The sequence below is a fragment of the Spodoptera frugiperda genome, chromosome 14, assembly GCF_023101765.2.
Source record: "Spodoptera frugiperda isolate SF20-4 chromosome 14, AGI-APGP_CSIRO_Sfru_2.0, whole genome shotgun sequence".
Lineage (NCBI taxonomy): Eukaryota > Metazoa > Arthropoda > Insecta > Lepidoptera > Noctuidae > Spodoptera > Spodoptera frugiperda.
Genome location: NC_064225.1, coordinates 8,847,856 through 8,871,905, shown reverse-complemented (window position 1 = coordinate 8,871,905; position 24,050 = coordinate 8,847,856). Strand labels below are relative to the sequence as shown.

General features: G+C 42.0%; 2 protein-coding genes across 2 annotated transcripts in view; one reads left to right on the top strand and one right to left on the bottom strand.

The window, feature by feature from the left end:
* Positions 1-24,050, bottom strand: part of LOC118279065 (uncharacterized) — a 595,270-nt gene that overhangs the window by 52,203 nt on the left and 519,017 nt on the right. The gene's annotated exons all lie outside the window — the stretch shown is intronic.
* Positions 14,163-22,512, top strand: LOC118279392 (phenoloxidase-activating enzyme-like). The gene is made up of 11 exons (XM_035599086.2): positions 14,163-14,250; positions 14,815-14,934; positions 15,298-15,409; positions 15,942-16,141; positions 16,542-16,640; positions 17,435-17,526; positions 18,199-18,319; positions 19,300-19,443; positions 19,971-20,152; positions 20,771-20,872; positions 22,248-22,512. Exons 1-11 carry the CDS (start codon positions 14,208-14,210, stop codon positions 22,395-22,397), a joined length of 1,365 nt encoding a protein of 454 aa, XP_035454979.2. The 5' UTR covers positions 14,163-14,207; the 3' UTR covers positions 22,398-22,512.

The window sequence follows — 24,050 nt, the reverse complement described above, 5'->3', positions numbered from 1 at the left end:
CGTGGTTTCACCCGCTCTGCTCCGTTCCTATTGATTGTAGCGTAATGTTTTATAGCTTAACTTTGCTTGATAAACGCACTATCCATCATAAAAATAATTATACAAATCGGACCCGTAGTTTAGGCGTAAAGAAGAGTTAGAGACGTGAGTTTCTTTCGTATTTAAGTATGTAGTTTTTCACCCACTGCTTGACTCCTATAGGTCATAGCGTCATGTTTCATAGTCTATTCTACCTTACTCGATAAATGCACTATCCAACACAAAAAGAAGTATTGTTTGACAAGACTACAGTGCTGGTCCAAGCTAGTGCTGGCTATAGTTTTTTTTACTGAAACAAGCCGTGTTTTTATTTATAGTTTTTTTATAGTTATAGTTTTTTTTCTAAACGAGCAGATGTATCACCTGATGGTAAGCAATCGCCGCCGCCCATGGACACTTGAAACACCAGAGACGTTACAAGTGCGTTGCCGGCTTTTTTGGGGTTAGGAATTTAAGGTTTTGGGAATTGGGGATTGGGAAGATTGGGAATGGGGGAATTGGGCCTCCGGTAACCTCACTCACACAACGAAAAACAACACAAGCGTTGTTTCACGTCGGTTTTCTGTGAGGCCGTGGTATCACTCCGGTCGAGCCGGCCCATTCGTGCCGAAGCATGGCTCTTACCACAGTTACTATGCAGTGATCTAAAATCACGGCAGGACGTACGTGAAACTACCAGAAACCGCTGGTCGTACATTAGTGCTAGTGGCATTTTCTTTATGCCCATTTCCGACCAATACATTGTTTGACAGATATTAATATTCACTAGCGTTGTACAGGAAATCATCAATACATAGTATCATCAATATCAATATTGTCGGGATACCATTTAGAAAACTAATCAACAACTTGTATGCTGTGCATAACAAATTGATAACGGGACCCTTACTATTTATGGGGCTCCGCGGAGTCTCAGTTCTTGAATAAGTTCTGTGCTTATTAGGGAAATACTAGTTTTAATGTTTGTATGAGAATTTGTCGAGTGGTTTCCGGAGATTTTTCTAGGATAACAAATTACGACTCTTGGTCAAATTGTCTTAAGATTTTTCTTAATCAGTCTTCTAAGGGAAAGATACCAAAAAATTGGAACTAATTTTTTTATGGGACAAGGCAGTTAATGAGCAGACGGATTACCTGATGGTAAGCATTTGGCGCCACCTATGGACGCCCGGAACACCATAGGCGGGTGAAGCCATTAGATGGTTTTCCCCTCTTAAAAAAAGCTGGTCTGCTTTTAGAGGTTAGGAATTTGAGTATTGTTGGGGATTCGGGGTTTGGGAAGAGAGGTAATTGGGCCTCCGGTAACCTCACTCACTTAAACGAAAGACAACGCAAGCGTTGTTTCACGTCAATTTTCTATGAGTCCGTGGTATTACACCGATCGAGCCGGCCCATTCGTGCCGAAGCATGGCTCTTCTACAAGTAAGTAGAAACATAGGTTATTACCTATGTTTGTTGTTAATAGAAAATCCGACGAATGCTTAACAATTTGAAGTCCAATAAAGGAATAGCTCACAAACCATATTACGATGACAAACTATGTAATAACATGGTCATTAAGATTCCCGACTGGCCATACACCATACAGGATGTATGCAATTTGCGAGCTGTACACCTCGACTGCAGTTACAGGGCTAATCAGTCGTGTGATGTGCATCGTAATGCAACGGTGGAGATTTAAGAATATTGTCGAGCGGTTTTTGGGTCATCCTGTATTTTCTTTTTATTTAAGGTGTTTTAAAAGTATCTGTCACGGCTTTAATGGGAGGTAGTGTTGTGTTCCAAGATTACAGTAGGGAAGTAATTTCGTACCCCGGACCAGTTAAATTAATTTGAGAACTATAGGTCGAGGGAGTGAATGACTCAATAAATATTTATTATAACGACCGTTTAATTATTATAGTAAATAATTACACAACTTGTACAGATTAAGAACAATACTAATACTTAGAAGAAAACCTACTCGGCGCGCGGCAGGAGCGTACGTGCGCTCAATCGTACTGTACTCGCGTCACTGGCGGTTAGGGGCGGTGGCGGCGCGGGCGCGGACTCGTGCCGAGCGTCGGGTTAGGGATGGGGTGTGCGCGGACTCGTTAGTCTTACTATTGCGCGCTATAGGCTCCCCCTCCAAGTCACAAGAACGCCCCGGTTGTGACTTGGCTGGCCTACCACGTCGGCGCGGGTGTACGACAGTTGGGGATTCCCCGGAATAAGGTGTTAAGGCGCTGGCATGATATTTTCCTTTGACCCTACCCTCATTGTCGACCACCACGTATGTGGTTGGGCTCACAACCTGTGAGATCCGATATGGGCCCTCCCGTCGCGGTGCAAACTTCTGAGAAAAACCCTTGGCGGCATTGCTCGCCGAGTGAGCCTCGACAAGGACGAGATCCCCATCCCGGAAGGGAGTAACGTCACGGCGACGCCGATCCGCGGCACCCTTCCGAACCTCCTGCTGCTCTTCGACCCGCAATTTGACATCGTGGAGTACACGAGCAAACTCCTTTAGATAGGGCGTAAACTGAGGCACGAAATTCTGCCGCGACACTATGGCTCTAATGTCCGTGTGAACACCTACAGGTGAACGCATCTCCCGGGCAAAGGTTAGAAACGCTGCGGTTTGCCCAGTACCTTGGTTGTAGGCACTGTTCAGGGCGAATCGTACCATCGGTAGGGCAAATGGCCATCGACGATGCTCAGGCCCAACAAGAATGGCGAGATGTTTTTTCAATTCCCGGTTCTTCCGTTCCGCGGGATTTGCCTCGGGATGATAGACAGGAATCAATGATTGATCCACTCCCATTACGAGCATAGCTTTCTGCATAACAGCAGAGACAAACTGAGTGCCATTGTCTGAAATGACACGTCGAGGGAAGCCATACCGCAAGAACACTTCTTCGATCAGAGCCTTTGCACAAGACTCCGCAGTGGCATCACGAAGTGCAAATAACTCTACCCATCGACTTGCGGTATCCTCGACAAGGAGTATCCATTTCTCCCCCTTTTCCCCTTCGGGTAATGGTCCAAATAGGTCCATTGCTAAGACCTCAAATCGTTGGTGTGGGACTGGAGTCTGTAAAAGTCCTGCAGGCTTCAAATTGGTTGGCTTGTACTTCTGACAAAGGTCGCAAGCTTTAAGGTATTTGGCGATAAACTGTCGCATGTGAGGAAAATAGAATCTCTCCTTGACCTTCCTTAGGGTTCGCTCCAACCCTAAATGACCTGCAGTTGGCGCATCATGAAGCTCCTTCATAACTTCCATGCGCATTGCATCCGGCACAACAAATTGTGGTTCCTCCGATTCTCCATCCGGGTCAAAACGGAACAACACTCCGTTGGACAAATAATACCCACGATCCGTCCAACGAACAGCGGTATCTCCATCTCCAAAGTCGTCAAGTATCTTCTTGATTTCCGGATCCTCCAATTGAGCTGCCCTCAATTCCTCTGGGTTACGATGAGGTAAGTCTACAGATACCGAACACAAATCGCACGCTGAATCCTCTGTGTCATCGTCTGTGGTTGGGGAAACAGGAACGGGTCGACTAAGAGTGTCGGCCACCACATTGACCCTTCCAGGTGTATATTCCACGTTAAGGTTGTACGCTTGAATTTTCATGGCCCACCGAGCCAAACGACCACTAGGAGTCTTCAAAGACAGCAGCCACTTAAGAGGCTGATGATCCGTGGCAACACACACTTGGGCACCTTCAAGATAGCCTCTAAACTTGTCAAGTGCCCACACCACAGCCAATGCTTCTCGTTCTGTTGTGGAATAGTTCCGTTCTGCAGGGTTTAACAACCGACTGGCGTACTCGATAGGCCTCTCAGACTGCGGGTCTGGGCCTTGCATTAGCACTGCACCGAGTGCATAATTGCTAGCATCCGTTCGCAGAATAAACGGTTGCTCGAAGTCCGGTTGTCGCAGAATGGGACTAGCAGTGAGTCTCCTCTTAAGCTCATTAAAGGCTTCGACTTCCTTTTCACCCCATTTCCAGGGTCTATTCTTCTTAGTCAGGTCGGTCAATGGCTGCGCCACTTCCGAGAAGTTCGAAATGAACTTCCGAAACCATGAGCAGGTTTGCAAAAAACTCTTTAATTGTTTTAAATTCACCGGTGGTGCCATCTTCACCACCGCTTGGACCTTATCTTGGTCGGGTTCAATACCTTGGCTGCTGATGACATGTCCAAGGTAGACAACTCGATCCCTGGCAAATACGCATTTGGCTCTATTCGCCCTCAAGTTGAACAACTTCAGGCGCTCGAACACTTGTGCTAAGTCGTTCAAATGTTGATCCAGATGCGGGGATATGATCAGAATGTCGTCAAGGTACGCAAGTACACACACGTCCTTTAAACCAGACCTCATTCGATCGATCAAACGTTGGAACGTCGCCGGCGCGTTCTTCAACCCAAACGGCATACGGCGAAACTGAAAAGTTCCAAATGGTGTTGTGAAAGCTGTTTTCGGACGGTCTTCTGGAGCTACCATTGTCTGCCAGTACCCTGCCTTAAGGTCAATGGTAGACATCACGCAGTTGGGCTTTGTACTCTGTAGGAGGTCGTCGATTACCGGCAGTGGATATTTATCAGTTCGAGTCACACTGTTTAGTTTCCTGTAATCGACGCAGAAACGGGTTTCTCCATTCTTTTTCGGTATTAGTACAACTGGGGATGCCCACTCGGACTCGGCTTCCTCGATTATCTCGTCCTCGAGCATCTTATCGATTTCCTTCTTGATAATTTCTTTCTTCGACGGCGTGACTCTGTAAGGCGGACTCGCGATTGGTGCGGCGTCACCAGTGTCGATGTGATGCACGGCAAATTTTGTCGGTCCTCCCCCTGGTGCGAAAATATCTTCGTAGATATCCAACAGGTCGGACAGTCGCCCTCGCTCATCCGAACCGAGATGGGAACCCTCGTCCTCGCGAAGACCCACAGATGAACAGGTGACGGACGGAATTGGTGTATTTTCAAAAGTAATTCGCTGAGGGCTCCTATCGCCTCTCACGGCCCAAACCCCACGGTCGAAATCTAACACCATGCCAACGTCGCGAATGAAATTCATGCCTAAGAGGCTTTCGGTTGCATTTGGTAGCATAATAAAACTAACGAGTAGCGTCACCCCCCGTACAGTAACCTTAACATTAGTCACTTCTACATTTAGTTTATAAATGCGTCCATCCGCATATTTTAATTCCGTAAATACCTTATGAAACACATGATCCTTACTAGCTAGATAAGACCTTAATGATACGCTCCCGATACAATGCTTAGCGCCCGTATCCACTAAGAATGTGCCTACGGCACCTTCAATTTCGGCACTTATCACAGGACGCACTCGCGAATCGAGTTTATCGTCACTCGCGGACACTGTGTGACACTGACACGAAGACACTACGGCCTTCTTTTCTTTGCACGTGGCACAGTTAGAGCGAATTACTCCGGGAGTACCACACCCGAAGCACGTGATCGCAGGTTGTTTGGCCTCGACTACCTCCTCCTTGGCAGTCGACTTCCCTTTTGCAAGTCGCGGACACGCCTCCTTCAAATGTCCGTACTGCTTACAGTAGTTGCAGTGGGACCTAGTCTTGCCATGACCAGGCGCAGTAGCAGGTCGTGACGTAGATGGTCTGACATTGCTGTCAGAAGTAACTCGCGGGCGACTCTCATCTAAAATCTCTTCCACGCGGCGCGCTTCAGTTAAGAGCTGTGCGAAATTCTCAAATGATGAACGAGCTACCTTCTCGCGGATACGACGATGTAGTAGACCATAGGTCATATCGAGCTGTACCGCCTCCGAGAGGGAGCATGGTGGCAGCTGCGCGAACAATGCTCTTATGTGGCAAACAAATAGATCTGTTGTTTCGTCGATACGTTGCTCGCGTTCAAAAACCTTTCGATACAGTTTTGACGGCGGCAGCCTTGGTCCGAACGTTTGTTTTAACGCGTCGATAGCCGCCGACCACGTGGTGGTACTGTCTTTTACACCATGCCACCAGGTGGCTGCGATTCCCGTCAAGAGCATTGACAAGCCACGAAGTGCATTGTTGTCATCCACTCGAACACATTCCTTAGAAGTTTCTATGGCGTCTATAAACGCCAAGACGTCGCTGGATTTCTCGCCATCGAAGCGAGCGGTGCACTTGGCAAAGTTGCCAGAATAAGATGGTGTTGGCGTACTTACGGCCTCACGATGACTTAGCCTGTCAATGAGCAGCATTAGCTGCTCGGTCGTCATGGCGACCGGAGCTGCGGCAGCGCCAGCAGCTGGCTGCGGGACCACCACAACCGCTTCTGCAGCCGAGGTGTCATCGCCGCGCGGACATGACATGTCCGGCGCAGGCAACTGGAGCTGCGCTTCCGCCTTAACGGAGGCGCCAGCGGCAGAAGGGCTCGCGTTACGCGATCTTGTTAGCACCATTGTAATAGTCCACTATTCATCCAATAAAACGTCTCAAAACTTAGTTAGCGTTCACTTTAGCACTAGATTGTTTATAACGAATAACTGTGGTAACGAAATCCAAAATATAAACGAAATTAAATTAGTTACAACTATGTACGTTGCGATAACAATCGTCCAAAACTATTTACTTAACAAAACACTATATAGTTCGTAAAAATCACTCAATGTCTATGATTTTCTTAGCCTAGGTTCAGGTATTACGAAGTACCTGTGACAAAACCTCACTATAGGCACCTTACAAGTCTGTAAATAGTCACTAACAATGTTCACAGATCACGGTAATCTAGGTTCAAGAATAATAATTTCTAATTTGAAACCTAGTAGGTATGTATACGTAAGTCCACTAATTACTGTAGGTTTTGAATATTACCCACTTGAACAAACCTAATATTGTTCTTACACACTTGGGTACTTCGAAAATGTTCACACAACACGGTTCTAGAAGTTTCTGGAATACGAACCGCCAGTTCGTTATTTACCTAATCCGGTTGAACACTTACAACTTTTACACGACAGATGTTCGAATAGTCACTTAATCACGTCTAACTAACTACTAGTTAATGTCTGAATAACCTAGATTCAGGTAATACACACCCGACACAAAATCTTTAACGGTTATTGTTCGAACATCGAAACACACACAAAATGTCCGCCGGTGTAGGTACGTAGGAAAACGTACGCACGCTATCTACATTCAGGTTTTAGGCACCCGATACGAAATGTAGATAGATAGTACACAGTTTACACCATACACTGACTGTCTGTAACGAACCTAGGTTCAGGTATTACACACCCGATGCGAAACCTAGAATTCGCCGAGTCTCTCGCGAAACAACGTAGGTACTTAGGTTCAGGTATTACGTACCCGAGACAAAACCTAGGTAAACACTACCTACGCGCGATTGACTATTACTTGAGAACACACGAGTACACGGCACACGCGAATTTTCTTGAGTCAAACGGTTTCTTACAAGTTCTTACAAGTTCGTACACGTTCTGCTTCACGTTGGGCTGCCAGTTATAGGTCGAGGGAGTGAATAACTCAATAAATATTTATTATAACGACCGTTTAATTATTATAGTAAATAATTACACAACTTGTACAGATTAAGAACAATACTAATACTTAGAAAAAAAACCTACTCGGCGCGCGGCAGGAGCGTACGTGCGCTCAATCGTACTGTACTCGCGTCACTGGCGGTTAGGGGCGGTGGCGGCGCGGGCGCGGACTCGTGCCGAGCGTCGGGTTAGGGATGGGGTGTGCGCGGACTCGTTAGTCTTACTATTGCGCGCTATAGAACATAAATAAGTTAAATAAACATTGACTCTACTCTGCATAAAGTGGTTCCCAAATACGCACGATGCGTCGCTTCTTCAATGAAAACGATTGATAGCAATTGTTTTCATTGACGAAGCGACAGAGACAGTGAAAGAGATAGCTCTTTCATAACAAACGCACACGTAGATTTTTAGTATGAAAAAAATATACCTACTCGTAATCAATAATTAAATAGTCAAACGAACTTACCTGTAAGTGAAGTTCGACTGTAATTATTCTTGTTGTTGCATTGTCCGAAGATGATTAGGAAAACAGTTGTAGTCTCGGCTTTAGTCCGTGGCGTCACACATAATTTTAAAGATTAAAAGCTTAAATTTCTGAACGCAGCCATGCACATTGGCAACACTGCGTCTGCAACACTAATTTCATTAAGTTCATAGCCATTTATTGGTTTTACAACATAGGGTTCATGTTTATATTTATATAACATGAAGGATCTGGGTAGGGTGGGACTAATCATCTTCGGACAATGCAACAACAAGAATAATTACAGTCGAACTTCACTTACAGGTAAGTTCGTTTGACTATTTAATTATACTTGTTGTTGCATTGTCCTCTATGATTAGGAAAACAGTTGTAGATGTTCAAAGACCAGTTGTAAAAACAATAAACATTTGTTTAAAAATAACAATCAACAGAGTTATTTTTAAAAAAATATACACTTCTTAATTAAATATATAACTGAACAGTTATATATCTATTAGCTGCGTAATTCAAAATAATTCCAAATATCATTCACATTGTTGAAGAAAAGGTTCTAAGAAAACTTTTATTAATAAATTATTGGTCTGTTATGAAAAAACCTTGCAAAAAATTGAAGACTCTCCAATCCAAGCAGCCGTTCGTCGTATTTCATCAATACTTCCCCACTTGCTGAAAAATGTTAATATTGTTGCATGTCGGGTACTGTGTGTTGAAAATACACTAGTGTCAATTCCACTCTCTTCCATGGCTCTTTTGACCGAACGGCTGATTGTACTGAAGCACACAGCTTTATATGGCTTCTTTGTAGATACAAATAAGCTAGTACTTTTACAATCACGTAAACCCTTTGTAACTTCTAAATTGTTGACCACCGCAGTGGCTGGACATACTCCTTTCCTAGCATTAAAGAAAAGGAGCAGTTATAAAAAGTTGACCCTGTTTGGTCCTAAAGTCTTGATCAATCTATCTTATACAAATAGATTGATGAATTGATTAATACAATCTTGTTTAATCATTATATTAATAATATTGATCAGGGCTACTGTTTGAGCCCTTTAACCCGTGGCCAACGTTAATAAGGTTTTCTTGGTAACAATCTGCAGATAATTCTTTCTCTAGAGTATAATTCTTTTCAATATAATCAAGTACAAAGACATATCCCAAGTATTATTATATTATCGCCAACAAACTGTCTTACAGTTTGGCGATTTTTTGATAATGTGTAAAACTGTATGTACCTTTTGATAAATAAATAAATAAATATTTGGGTTTGGGGGTCTTAATTTAAAAAATCCCTTGAACAATCTTTTGATCTAATGATCGGTATCCAAATGTGGTCCTATAACTAATGATAGAGCTAATCTTACGGAATTCAAACTATCATATGTTACTAACTGTAACTCTTTCATTGAATCACAAAGTACGGTACTGAATAACTTCAGTAAGGGTAGGCTTAGTAATGTTTATATTTATGAATTTAAATACTTAGCCCATGATACTAATGCACAAGCATGCATGATTTGCATGATTCAAAGTATCTTTAGATATTGAATTCATCAAGACAAGAACTGCTTCATCACAAATTCCTAACTCTATGTTTTCCTGATAATGCTTCTACCATCAATACCACTTTCTTATAAAAGGGGTGTAACAATCTGGAATTATGCAAGATAAGGACTTAGAAGGTTGAAATATAACAGGTTCCTTTAACAATAATCTATTAACATTAACAATAACCACTGAGTGACCCAATGGGGCACAACTACTATACCTGTTGCTTTGTTTGTAATTATTTTTTCTAGGGTTTTAAGAACCATAGAGAATGGAGGAGAAAAAATAAATAAATAAGTAAATAAAATAAGCTGTATTTAGTCCAAGGAATGGTGAAAAGCATCAACTGCAACACCTTGCATTAGTATGTGATGCAAATAAATCAATTGAAGATTTACCAAATTCATCAATAACCTTTGGATTGTTTATATTACTCAGTTCCCATTCTGTAATATCTATTTTCCTTCTAGACTCAAAATCTGCTATCACATTATCCTTTGTGTTTATGTAAGTAGCATAAAACAATAGTCTTTTAAAATTCACACCATTGCCAAATATTCTTAGAAATCCTATGTAAAAAATTATATTAAATTCCTCCTAATCTATTTATACATATAGGTTACTGCAGTAATATTATCACTATTTCTTCATTTATAAGCAAACATTTTTAAAACAAAAAAGGCAGCTATTCATTCCAGTGAATTTATGTGAGCCCTAGACTCTTTAATTAGCCTAAATTCTAACTTTGATCATAATTTTATACAGTAATTCTTTTATTAGCTTGGAAAAAACAATAAAAGAATATATTTCTTTCCTCTTCAGTAATGTTAAGAGTCATATCTATAGTATTGAATAGTAACAATTAAAGTTACAGTTGTAACATCACACTTAACTATTCTTTTTGCTCGGCTAACTATAAATCCTAATGTTTTTAGTAAATTCACAGTTGCTTGTATGTTTTGTATATACTGTTGTTATAACAATTTTGTTTATGTAACATAATAACATAGTTGTTTCATATACTTAAAAAACAAAAAAGTTATCTAAATAGATAACTGATATACAACCTCTTTCTCTTAAGAAAACCATCATTGGTTTCATGATTTTTGTAAATGTTGATGGAGCCGTACAAAGGCACAAAAATAAAACATAAGCATTTAACTGATAATGTTTTCCTTGAAAAATAAATCTTAAATATTTCTCACTATCCTTGTTGATACTTGTCATATAACAAGTATATTTCAGATCTAAGATGACAAGAACATCATCTTTTTGTAAAAACTTGCACACTGTTCGGTATTTTCCAATTTGAAATACTCAGTTTCAACAAAATTATTTAAATTCTTTAAACTTAGAAGAAAACGAAAAGTTCCATTGCTCTTTTTAACAAGGAAAATAGGTGAACACAATGAATCTTTTTACAGGTTTGCAAGTTTGTATTGCTTTCATAGCAAGTACTTAACTGGTTAATTTCTGCGGTGATCTGTAAAGATTCTAGTTCAGAAAACCTATCATTTTGAGTACAACTCTGGTATGGTTTACTATGCAAAAGGATTGAATATCCTGCAACCCAACCGAGAATAATTGGATCTTGAGTTAAACTCTGGTGTGGTTTATCACACAAAGGGGTTGAGTATCCCGCAACCCAACTGAGAATAATTGGATCCTGAGTTATAAGTTTCCAATTATTTAAGTGGTAGTTAAGTCTACTCACCTGTTGGTTCATTTGCGTTGAGGTTGACTCCTCTTGCTCTCCCTGGTCCTGACTGCTGCTGGTGTTCTGGGTGACGGCCCCCCCTCTTTTTAGCATCTGCCTGAGGAGGACCCCGCCAGTTTAAAGCTTTATTATTATTTATTTTAGGAGTACCTGTCTGAGGCACCCATGTACTTCGCTTTGTAGTGAACCTTTTTGTTTCAGCCACCTCAGTTCTTGACCAGATCTTTTGACTGATCTTGCTGCTCTGATCTCTTCTCCTAGATCTTCACCAAATAGATAGATTTCTGTTCCAGATTGCAATAGAAAATCTTTCACATTTTTATTTATAACTGATAACAGGAGGGACTTACGTCCCTTTCTATCTAAATTTATAGTCACAGAGTAGGGTTGGAGCATCATTCAGTATTTTAATGATATCCATCTATGTCCTTCATTATCTCTTATGCACATTTGAAGACATGAACCCAGACATGCCAAGGCTGTTGAGGTTTGTTTCTGTTTTGTTTGTACCTATCATTTGGTCACACTTCTGGGATAATTAATCATTGATTGTAGTGCTTACCTCCGGGTTTAACAAAAGAGGCACCATTAATTTCATGTTGGAGAACGGTGAGTTTTCATCAGTATGCCATTCCCCCAATCACCTTTGTGCTATTTGTTTGTGTAACTCTCCTCCTACTCTCACCAGCTGTGACTTCACACCTTATATTATGTCTATTACCTGAGGATCCAACATCTCTTCATGTGGTAAGGCTTCAGGTAATTCTCATAAAGATTCTATATTTTCCACATTTACATCTTGTTGTACATGTATCGTTTTGTTGAGCATTACTCAATTCTATGCATTCATTATCCGGAGGGACATTTTCAATGTCTTCCTCCATGTAGTGTGATAATGTTAATGGTCTTTCCAGTTTCTGGAAGTAAAACACAATGCAAGCTGTGCTTATGGTACAGCATGTGACTTATGGTACAGCATGTGGTTTATGGTACAGCACGTGGCTTATGGTACAGCATGTGGCTTTCGCTACATCACAATATAACCATGTAAGTTCCCGCAGAACTTCCCTTGAAGGTTATATAAGACTCAACCGCGTGTGCTCCCACAGAACACCCCAGAGGTTGATTATTTGATAGCTTAGCAAGACTCAACCGCGTGTGCTCCCACAGAACACCCCAGAGGTTGATTATTTGATAACTTAGCCATTGTAGACCACGTACGCCCCTGCAGGACGTCCCACAGGTCAGACCAGTTCTTGCTAGAAAATAGCCGGCCTTGTAAATGCTCGTGCGATTCCTTGTACATAAGTACCTATCGCGCATGAAATAGCAAAATGTCGCCGCGTCCTTTACATACACATGCAAAGCGCAAGATGCCCAGGCACAAAAGTAAAAACACACGTTCTTTAAACGGTGTAGCGTTAAATGTTTTGCTGCATAGCGAAGCTATAAACTTTGTTGCAAACTTGCAAAATATGAAAGGCCGGCCATTTTCGTACCATCATCGCTCGAATCGGAGCTCAAAAGTTCCTACTATAAGCTTTTCAAGTTTCTTCAATTTCTTCAGCAGTTTAGATCTTGACTCCGACTTTATCTTTCCCATATTACAGTTTTAGAAACACTTATTTTAACTAAAAATTGGTAAAAAGGTGGGAAAACGTGACGCCGTTACGTGACATAAAATCCGAATGAAATTAGTGTTGCAGACGCAGTGTTGCCAATGTGCATGGCTGCGTTCAGAAATTTAAGCTTTTAATCTTTAAAATTATGTGTGACGCCACGGACTAAAGCCGAGACTACAACTGTTTTCCTAATCATAGAGGACAATGCAACAACAAGTATAATTTATATTTACTACTAACTACTACGGTATTAATTTTAATCTTTTATCTCACTCCTGTCCATCTTACAGTATTTATATTGTCTTTTTTCTTCGCCATTTCTTTGGAAATTATATTTTTCCCCATTTTAAAAGCCTCCTCCAAAACAAACCCTACATCCTATAGCGACAGCAGATGTTTGCGCCGGCGCCGATTGGCCCGCGCCGCATATGAATACAGTCATTACGCACACACGCGTACGTGGGCACACGCATAATGACATATATTATGGCATACCGTCACATCTCCTGTAATCCAGGGTAAGTATATTATATGGCTTTATGTAGTGGTCGTCTGCAACATAAATATAAGTTTTAATGCTAAATATATGAAGAATTCTTTGTATAAGGAAGGTTGTGATTAGATTAGCGCGTCTTTATGCTATCGTGGCGCCATCTGAGAAGTGCGAAAATGAGGGTGTTAAAGATTACTTACTTATAGTTTGCTTTAAAGTTTTATGGTTTGATGTGGTTTTAGATATCCTTGCTTTGTGTTTCGTTGTGTGAGTGAGGTTACCGGAGTCCCAATTGCCCCCCTTCACCATCTTCCCAATCCCCAATTCTCCAACAACACTCGAATTCCTAACTCCCAAAAGGCCGGCAACGCACTTGTAACGCCTCTGTTGTTTCAGGTGTCCATGGGCGGTGGCGTTTGCTTACCATCAGGCGATCCGTCTGCACGTTTACCGGCTTATACTATAAAAAAAAACAAATTAAATATATCTGTCGTGGATACATCTTCAACGACTAATACATCACATAGACGCAGGAATCAATTCTGCAACACATAACCCAGCAGTCAGTTCACTAGTCACTGCGCATCATTAAACTCGGTGTCGATTTACCAACATAACACTAAAAACACAAACACTATCACATATCTCTCGATTTGCATCAAAACTTAGTAACAAACATGCATTCCTTTATCAAAGTAAACTGTATACCGTGTTCTGGTGTGTACCAGTGTCTTTGTAGAAGGTACATACTGTGTTCTGCTGTTTAGGAGACAGATATGTGGAAGGATAAAGTGCTCGTATCTGTGGTGTTTGTAACGTGTTAGTATTTTTATTTAACCGTACTTAACGTAGTTTAAGTGTGGGAGAGCCATGCTTCGGCACGAATGGGCCGGCTCGACCGGAGTGATACCACGGCTTCACAGAAAACTGACGTGAAACAATGCTTGTGTTGTGTGCAGTAGCGGTTTTTTGATAAACCTGTAACTTTTTAACTACTCTGCTGGACTGTGGGCCTTCTTTACATAAGAGGCTTTGCCGTAATCTCCGCGCTTTTTTTTTTTTTCTTTGAGGAGAGATTCCTCCTCCTCCTCGCCCATAGCAGGAGAATTCTCCTGCTATGGGCGAGGCGAGAGGGAGTGTCAGACTCTTTCTGCCTTTAAAACCACTCCGTTCCTACACTTGCTTTTCGAACCGGAGCCCGTAACCTGCTAGGCAGTCCGCAGCTCCGGGTTGGCATCAGCCCTGCTGGACCTCATCTGTGGGGTCTGAGGCACTTGGGAGACCGGTTTAAAATCGAAGTTTCAAAGGTCCAGGTGTATCAAAGAACGTCCCAAGGAAGGTCCCTAGGGATGGTGAAAATGTAATGTTAAGTATTTGTTCCAGGCGTGGTGATTATAAAATGCCAGTTCTTCGACTGTCACGATGATCCAGGGTTCAGTCCTGATGAGGGGCCTCTGTCGGAACTCCAGTTTACTTGGCTTGGTGCACTGCAGTATATACATGGTGAGAGATTGGTTTTGTATGAAAGCTCACTTATGTACAGTACTAAGTGAGCGGCGACCTTCACTCTTTAAGACCCGAAATAGAGCTACAATAATATGACTCCTGACTGCACTGTTGGTGCGGTGGTCGGGCAACCGGCTGCCGTGCAACGTGTAGCGGAATCGACTTTCGCACTGAGCAACTCTATCAATATGCAGGAGAAACTAATTTCTGTTTTCGTACGCTCAAAAAGATAATATCTTAATTTCCCGTTCCCATTGGAATTTGGGGAAATCCTGTGAAATCCTGGGTGGTTATTAATAAACTTTACTCTCGCGTTTGTAATATTTGTTGGGAATTAACCATCATAATTCCTTCCCTCAGTGAAGAACGGCACTCCTCATTTCTTCAGAGTGCCGCGCGTGATCCTCATCAGCCGGCAGTTCGTGCTGTCCACCGCCATCGACGCAGCGCAGGTACCTGCCGGATATGCACTGTTTGTATTCCTGGTATCTTTATTTTATTATCATTTTAAATTGTCTATAATTATCTGTGACTCCTCAGGTGTTACTGTACTCCGAGAGATATAATTTATAACATCAATATAAAAAGTTATGTGCTCACTGCTCGCCGACAGTGAGCCGTCCATCAGGCGCAAGTGAAACATCGTCGTATCGCGGGCTTGTAGCTCGCAGTCGGCTGGTGGTAAGCACACTGGCAGCTAGCGGTAGCCACAATTCGAAACAATGCCGTGCCGGAGCCGAGCCAGAGCCATGCTTGTTATGTGCGATCGTACAGCTGTAGATGGCTATAGGCCTAATTAGATTTTGAGGTTAAGTAGGTAAAGAAAGAAGTGTGAGAAAGAGACCTTACAGGCTGTAGATTTAGAAAGAAAGAGTTGAGTTTGATATTCTTAAAATTATAATTTTTCCTTTCATTGGAATTGTGAAGCAGCAGATTTTCCATGTCATTCTTAGAAATAAACGAAATCCTGCATTATTCTCTAAATAATAAATCTGACTTTCCAGTGGCAACGTGATCTTCGGCGACTACGAGAGAGATGAGGTGGAATGTAAAGTGTCCATAGACGATATAGCGGCCGGTACTGAGTGTGAGCCTGCGATACTGCTGATGCCCATAGCCGATGTACTGCTACATCCTGAGTACAAGCATTTCGGAGCCAAGTACAGCGTGGCGCTGCTCAAGCTGATCACGCCTGTTAAGTCAAGTAAGGTTGAGTTGAATAATGATGGTGCTTTTGGCCATTTCAAGCAGAAACCAATATGACTGACTACCTCGTTGGTCGAGTGGTTGCAAGTGTCACTGCCGGGTAAGGGGTCTCGGGTTCGATTCCCGTGTTGGGCGAAGTATGGCTAATCTTTTTTTTGATTTTTCGAAAATTTCTCAGTAGTAGCACGGAGTCTGGAAATGTGCCCTGTATATGGTAATAGGCTCACCATCTAATATACATATAGGACTTACAGCATAAATGGCCCTCACGGAGCAACTCTTTGTGTGATCCAAAAAATATTATTTTGGGTCTTGCATGTTTGTAAACGCGCCCTCGACACAGGACAAAATCGTAGTGTGGCAAAGTTTAAAAGAAAATATGTTGTATTTATTCTCAGAATACATGCTACCAGCTTGCCTGCCATTCAAGGACTATCTCATGGACAAGAATGGAAAACTGACCAAACAGAGACTGTACCACATCGATTTTGCCACTGGTGAGATAAACACAATCACACATTTATTTAGTCCAAAATTTATTAGATATGCTAGCACATCAAGTTATCCCATTCTCACAATTATTTTATCCGATTTTCCACCTTATACTTCAGAGGTAAAGTTGAAAATTAACTGTAGAGGTATGGGGTAGTTTAACGTGCCTGTAAGAATAATGCCAATGTGTGTTCTCTTGTATTATCGTCATTAGGGGAGGGTTATGTTCAGCAGTGGACGTCTTGTGGCTGATATGATGAGGAAGGTCTATTTATTAATAGTGTATTGCCTAAGTTAAAATATATAGTTAACTGTCCACAACTGACTCTGACGCCGTCCTGTGTAAGCGATCTAGAAGCGAACGCAAAGCGGTGCGGTGACACGCGCATTCAACGCGATACGTCTACGTCCTACGTGCATGTGAATCGATTCGTTTTGTTTCTCTTTCCGTCGTTCGTTATAAATCAAAACATGATGGCATCGCGTCCAGTTCGTGCGAAAAATATCAAGCCAACTGATCGCGTCTGCGCCGCACCGCATCGCCTTAGCATCTAGATTGCTCACACAGGCCGTCGCCCGATCCGGAGCTGCGGACAACGTAAAAGGTTACCGGGGCTCCGGCTCGTCTGACAGTCCCTCACCCAAGGCGGGAGAAGTCATTGGATGATTTTCCCCCGTCAAAAAAAAAAAAACAATCGCGTACTTGGACCCAATGCCTCATTAGCGTCAACTGGTCACTACGAAGACCTAAATTCTCTTCAAGCTCAGATTATTAATTTAATGATTGATTTACTTTCAGATGTACCCAGAGACTTTATAGAAGAAGAGAAAGATGTTCAGAGGGTGACTATACTGCCGAGGGAAATTTGTTTTCTCTATAACAAAATAGATGTAAGTATTGTTACCAATGTTTTTTATGGTATAAGCCAGTAAACGAGCAGACGGATCACCTGATGGTAAGCAATCGCTACCGCCCATGGACACTCGGAAACCAGAGGCGTTACTAGTGCGTGCAGCCGATATTCGAAGCCGCGGGCAACTTAACGGGTTACCGGGGCTCCAGTTTAAAGCAGAAGTAGGAATGGGGTGGTTTTTAGTCTGATACTTCTTCTCGCCTAACCCAAAGCGGAAGAAGTCAATGCATGATTTTCCTTCCTCAAAAAAGGCGATATTATAGGACATTTACAATTGTGTCATTTTTAAGTGTAATTTTTATATTTGAAAGCTTTATTGCACTCTTTTGATAGTTTTAACACCCTATCCGACCTAAAGATCTACGAAACTTTTAGATTAATCGAAATATTGTTGGTCAGTTGAGTCCAGCTCGACTAGGTTGTTAGTATTGAAAAAAAAAACATACCGGCCAAATAGAGAACCTCCTTCTTGGGAAGTCGGTTAAATATTACTGATGACAAAGTCCATGATTTTAGTTAAATAGACATAGGCAGTAGCCTATGGTTTCTATTTTAACGCTATAATAAATATGACGTTTCTATTCTAACGATACTCCATTGGTAGGTAAATAACGTTATTATAATAATCAAGGTATTTCTTTGTCCCCAGAACGCGACCAAGTTGACTCAGAACCGCGTGGCCTGTACGACTGGGTGCGGGTTCCACTCCGGCGCACCAACCCTGGTGCACGAGCACACCGGCCACTGGTCTATAGTCTCCTTGTCTCATGGTACGAAAATACATTGTACATACAATAGTGGGAAAGCCATGCTTCGGCACGCATGGGCCGGCTCGACCGGAGTGATACCACGGCCTCACAGAAAACCGACGTGAAACAACGCTTGCGTTGTGTTTCGTTGTGTGAGTGAGGTTACCGGAGGCCCAATTTCCCCCTTCCCAATCTTCCCCATCCCCGATTCCCGAACAACAACCCTTAACCTTTCGTATGCCGTATATAAGACAACAATAGAAAACACATTGTGTCTCGCGTGGATCCACGTTCCAAACATACGAAGGATTAAATTCCTAACTCCCAAAAAGCCGGCATAGCACTTGTAACGCCTCTGGTGTTTCAAGTGTCCATGGGCGGCGGCGATTGCTTACCATCAGGTAATACGTCTGCTCGATTACCGGATGTTCCATAAAAAATACATTGGATTTATTATTTCTTTGACTTTTGAAGTCTCGTCTGTGGGAAGAGATGTTTTTTTTTATATGGAACAGCAGAACAGCAGAGGCGTTATAAGTGCATTGCCGGCCTTTTGGGGGTTAGGATTTTAAAGGTTAAGGTTGATGGGGAATCGGGGATTAGTAAGGGGGAATTGGACTTCCGGTAACCTCACTTACACAACGAAGCACAACGCAGGTGTTGTTTCATGTCGGTTTTCTGTGAGGCTGTGGTATCACTTCGGTCGAACCGACCCATTCGTGCCGAAGCATGGTTCTCCCACACTTATGTTGCATTGGGACGTTAAAGTATTATTTCGATTATTTTAAAGCATCAGTCATTAGTTTTAAGCATCTTTTGAACAGTGCATTTCTTATCAGCTTTTGTATTTGTCGCATTTTGACACCAAGCTCTTCCTCTAATACAGATCTCGAGAAAAGTCAGTAGACAACCTTAAACTTAATCCTTATGTGTGCTGCTGTTGTGTTCTGTATGATATTAGACCTTCTGTCTTCTTCTTTAAGATATATTTTCGTATGCAGGTGGGTCACCCTGCCCGGATCCCCTGCGCTCCCGCCGCCCTCCACCGCCGCCGCACCACATCGTGATCCATCCCTACGTGCCGTGGATCACTGCTGCTATTACTGGGAAGGCTGTGGGGGCTTTCGCTAAGGATGATCCTTTCGGTAAAGATCGTGTCACGGTATTAATCATTATGACTGCCTCGACTGCCGGACAAGGGGTCTGGGGCTCGAACGCGAGTCGGACAAAGTAATACCGGGTTTGTTGGGTTCGAAAATTTCTCAGTAGTAGCACAGAGTCTGGCATTGTGCCAAGTATATGGGAATGGGTTCGCCTCCTATTACATGGAACCTATAACACAAATGGTGAAAATTGGGTGTACATTGTATAGCGGCATTACGGGCTGAAATGTGCACCTCTGCACACCCTTTCGAGGATAAAAGCGCATCATCTTACTCGCACAACAACATAGCTTAGTATCAGTGGAAACGCTCATATAATTTCACAGCTTAGCTATTACATCTACATAGCATATTTCTGATGGCAAGGCACCCTAAAACAACACCCTATAACAACAAAATAATATCTAGTACTCTTGCAATAATAGAAACAAAAGATTCTGATGTCATACTTGTCAAGGAAGTGTAAGTATCCTCACAGATGTGGTTCTAAAGTCTTGTCTGTTTCCCAGGTTTCATCATGCCCAGAGCTTCCATCTACGACCTGATTGCCCACGGTTGGGTGGGCCACTGGTGGATGGGCGGGCTCCGGTGCTACGACAGAGGAGAGGCCGCCGAAGACCTGTTCAAGTTCTACCACGAGATATTCCAGATAAAACCGGTTACCGAGACCTTCCTTACTTATTATTTGGAGGTGGGTTTTGGAAAATAATTTGGTTTTTTTTTTATGGCAGTAAACTAGTAGACGGATTACCTGATGGTTGGCGATTGGCATCACCCATGGACACCCGCAACACTAGAGGAGTTATAAGTGCGTTGTCTCGTGTATTATCTTTTTCTTCTCCTCTAAAATTATGTTCTGATTTATTTCGTTGCGGGATCCAAGACAGTCATTCATGTCCCTGGGACGCGCCGGACTTCAGTGTTCCGGTGTTTTCATGGATTGTACCTATTGTAGATAGGCTTACAGCAGTTGCAGCGGTATTGAGAGGTTGCAGTGGATTTGTTCCAAAAAAGTGCGTAGTCCACATTTTAGAAAATAAGGGATGGGCCACAGGAAAACTTAAGATAAGAGTTTTTTTTTTAAAAAACGTTGCTACACATTAGGATTTTTTCCTGTGTCGTGGGTGCGTTTACAAACATACAAGTTCACATGCACATGACACCCAGACCCGAAACAACACTTTGTGTGATCCACAAACTGTTGCCCAGCCACCGCACCAACCGTGCAGTCAAAAAAGAGTTATTCCACGGCACTTTACTAAGAGGCCGTGGTATCACTACTGCTGGTAAATTGATGTTGTCTGTCCAGATCGACGCTGCCAAAGACACGCTGATCATCTGCGTGAAGGTCGGCATGCCGTACCAGCTCGGCCAGCCCCGAGTGTGGGAGCTCGACAGTCCTACTGTTAAGGTATTGTATTACAAAGGTTGGCAGATAACTTGGCAAGATTTTGTTATAATGTATGTTAAACATACTCACCCTCAACAACTTACTCTCACCCCTCAGGGCTTGAAAATTGTGATGCTACGCGGAACGCAGGACGTTTCAAGTAGTCCATGGGCGCAACGATTGCCGCAGGTCTGCTTACACGATGCTTGTGACCGGCTTAATACCACTGTGCGAATTGCAGGTCCGAATCCCAATGATAAGGTTTTACGACACATATAAGGCCAAGTGCGAGTTGGGGCTCGCTTCTTCGGAAGATGAGTTACGTAAGAAACAGCGAAGTGAGGAGGATAGGACAAGATTGATAACCACAGGATTTAAAATAACTGGTGGACATAGAGTTTCGTATGTTCGACAAAGTCGTATATTTGCGGTTAATTAATTAAACGCTTTTGTTAGGTCTTAATAAATTCTAATAATGATATCTGGTATCAAACCAATTTTCCTTGTTACGTTTCTATTGAATGCATCTGGCAGCATATAATTTTTTGTTTGTTTTGTCACTCTCTTATTTTAAAAGTTAGAGGGGGGGACACTCATTTTTCCACTTTGGAAGCGTCTAACTTTCAAACGGTTGATTTTGACGAAAAATGGTTTTAGGAACCTTAATCGTCTTTTTTAAAGACCTATCCATAGACTCGCATCACGGCTATGTCCAGCTGAGGCTCAAAAATTTTTTTGAATCAGTTCGCGATGTATGGAGTGCGCTGGTTTAATTTTTAAATTTATTAATTTTTATTCAAAATTCGAATAGCGGTTATTGAAATACATCATCCTACGTTTCAACCTATATAGGCCCAACAGTTTCGGAAATAAATGGCTGTGACATACGGACGGACGGACGGACGGACGTGACGTGGACAGACAGACAGACGAATCTATAAGGGTTCCGTTTTTTGTACATTTGGCTACGGAACCCTAAAAATAAGGTACGTGCCGAAGACTATAACACTTTTTAACCGATTTCAAAAAAACAGTAGAGATTATCAATTTCATTTTAAAACTTTTATTTAAGTATGTGAAACCTGCTCACGCTCAACAGTAACTTGCCCTCATGGCTTGAAAATTGTGATGCTATATTAGATAATCTTTAGTATGAGGGTCACGTTGTATGAGTGAGGTTACCGGAGACCCAATTGTAATGGGCCTCCAGTAACTTATGAATCTTTCCAATCCACGATTCGTCCGCAATAGTTAAGGCTTAAACTCCTGCAACCTCTAAAAGGCCATAAACGCATTTACAACGCCTTAGAGTTTCAAGTGTCCATGTGCGGCGGCGATTGCTTACCATCAGGTAATACGCCTTGTTTACCGGCTTATACCATAATACAAATTGCAGGTCCGCATCCCAATGATAAGGTTTTACGATACATACAAGTTCCAAGTGGAAGCTTGGGGCTACAATTCTACGGAATCTGATGAGTCTACGAAGGAGACTAGCGAGTCCAGTGAGGAGGATAGGAGAAGATTGATGAACCACAGGATTTGAAGGGAGAAAATGGTGGAATAGAGTGTCGTGAGTTCAGTGCATGTCGTGTATTAAGCCTAAATAATTTAACACGGTTTTGTTAGGTCTTGTAATAAAATCTAAGAATCTGAATTACCATTTTTATTAGCTACTTCCGCGCGGTTTCACCCGCTCTGCTTGGCTCCTATACGGTCATAGCGTGATGTTTTATATAGCCTATATAATTTCTCGATAAATGGACTATCCAACACAAAAAGTAATGATTCAAATCGGACCAGTAGTTCCGGAGATTAGCGCGTTCAAACAAACAAACAATCAAACAAACTCTTCAGCTTTATGAATATTAGAATAGATAAAAAAGGTTTTCCTTCCTGACGCTATAATTCCAGAATGCACGGGAACGCGGGCGAAGCCGCTGGCAGAAATTAGTATTATAAATGCGAAAGTTTCTATGTTTGTTTGTTTGTTACTCCTTCACGCAAAAACTGCTGAAGGGAGCGAGATGAAATTTGGAACAGAAATAGATTTTGGTTGAGATATTAACATTATGGGCGTTTTTCGAGGGGGTTTACTCCGGTAAAAACGAATCCGTAAGTTAATCGTTTAAGTTTACGGTCCGTAAGTTTTATTGATTTAAATGAAAATTACTTAAAATAACGTATTATTTTTAATTTGAAATCAAAACGCTATTTATTTATCCCTCATTTCATTTGTTCATTTTTGTCTCAAATTTTCCTTTATTTCGCAATCCTAATAATTGTAGTACGAATTTTGCGAAGTTTCGGACGAAACTTCGTTTTCGTTGATAATTCATCCAACATTCAGAGTAGACTTATTCTCTGGTAATAAGGGTGAAAGTCGCTTACAAAAGCTAGTCCTTTCTACATAGACTTCTATCTAAATACAGTTGTGAGTGTAAAACATCCAGACAGACATATTTATGGTTTCTTTTGTAGTACATTGAGATAGGCTAGCAGAGCGCAGTGAGTTTGGTATTAAAATACAGCCGTACCTTTACGGGCAGGTATCATAAAGACTTTGATCAGTTCACGATGTGCCACTGTGGTCAATAAACAGTATTGTAACTTGGAATGTTGTTTCATTTTTTATGGTACCTACTAACAGACGGATCACCTGATGGTAAGCAATCGCCGCCGCCCATGGACACCCGAAACATTAGAAGCGTTACAAGTGCGTTGCCGACTTTTTGGAGGTTAGGAATTTAAGGGTTGTTGCACACGCAAACTGTGAGTAGTGATTACTGTCTACATATTTGAGAGTTTGCTTTAGCAGCAAAAAATACATTAATGTCGTGGTGATAAACCATACATTATTTTAAACTGCCTCTCGTGTGGCAAGGGTATGACAAACCCATCTTACGTAGTTTTATAGTCCAGCAGTTTAGGACTGTTATAGGCTTTTAACGGTTCCCCACAAACTCCCCACACTAGTATTTTCACATACAATTTCACATTGCTCCAAAGTGACTCGAACACAATCACAAATGTTCACAGGATGAGTTGTTATGTGAGAACTGAATTTTTTGACAGTTGCACGGCAGCCAATTATAACTTAGCCTACTGTTCAGAATACACTGTAACATTACTAACAACTCAATATTTATGATTGCTACGATTAAAACAAAAGGGGCGTGGCCACTAAATCGTTTTGCTA

Excerpts from the sequence above, each read along its gene's own strand:
- LOC118279392 (XM_035599086.2), top strand. The coding sequence starts at position 14,208 with ATGTGGAAGGATAAAGTGCTCGTATCTGTGGTGTTTGTAACGT. Across the intron at positions 16,142-16,541 it reads GATCACGCCTGTTAAGTCAA|AATACATGCTACCAGCTTGC; the intron begins GTAAGGTTGAGT and ends ATTTATTCTCAG. Across the intron at positions 18,320-19,299 it reads TATAGTCTCCTTGTCTCATG|GTGGGTCACCCTGCCCGGAT; the intron begins GTACGAAAATAC and ends TTTCGTATGCAG.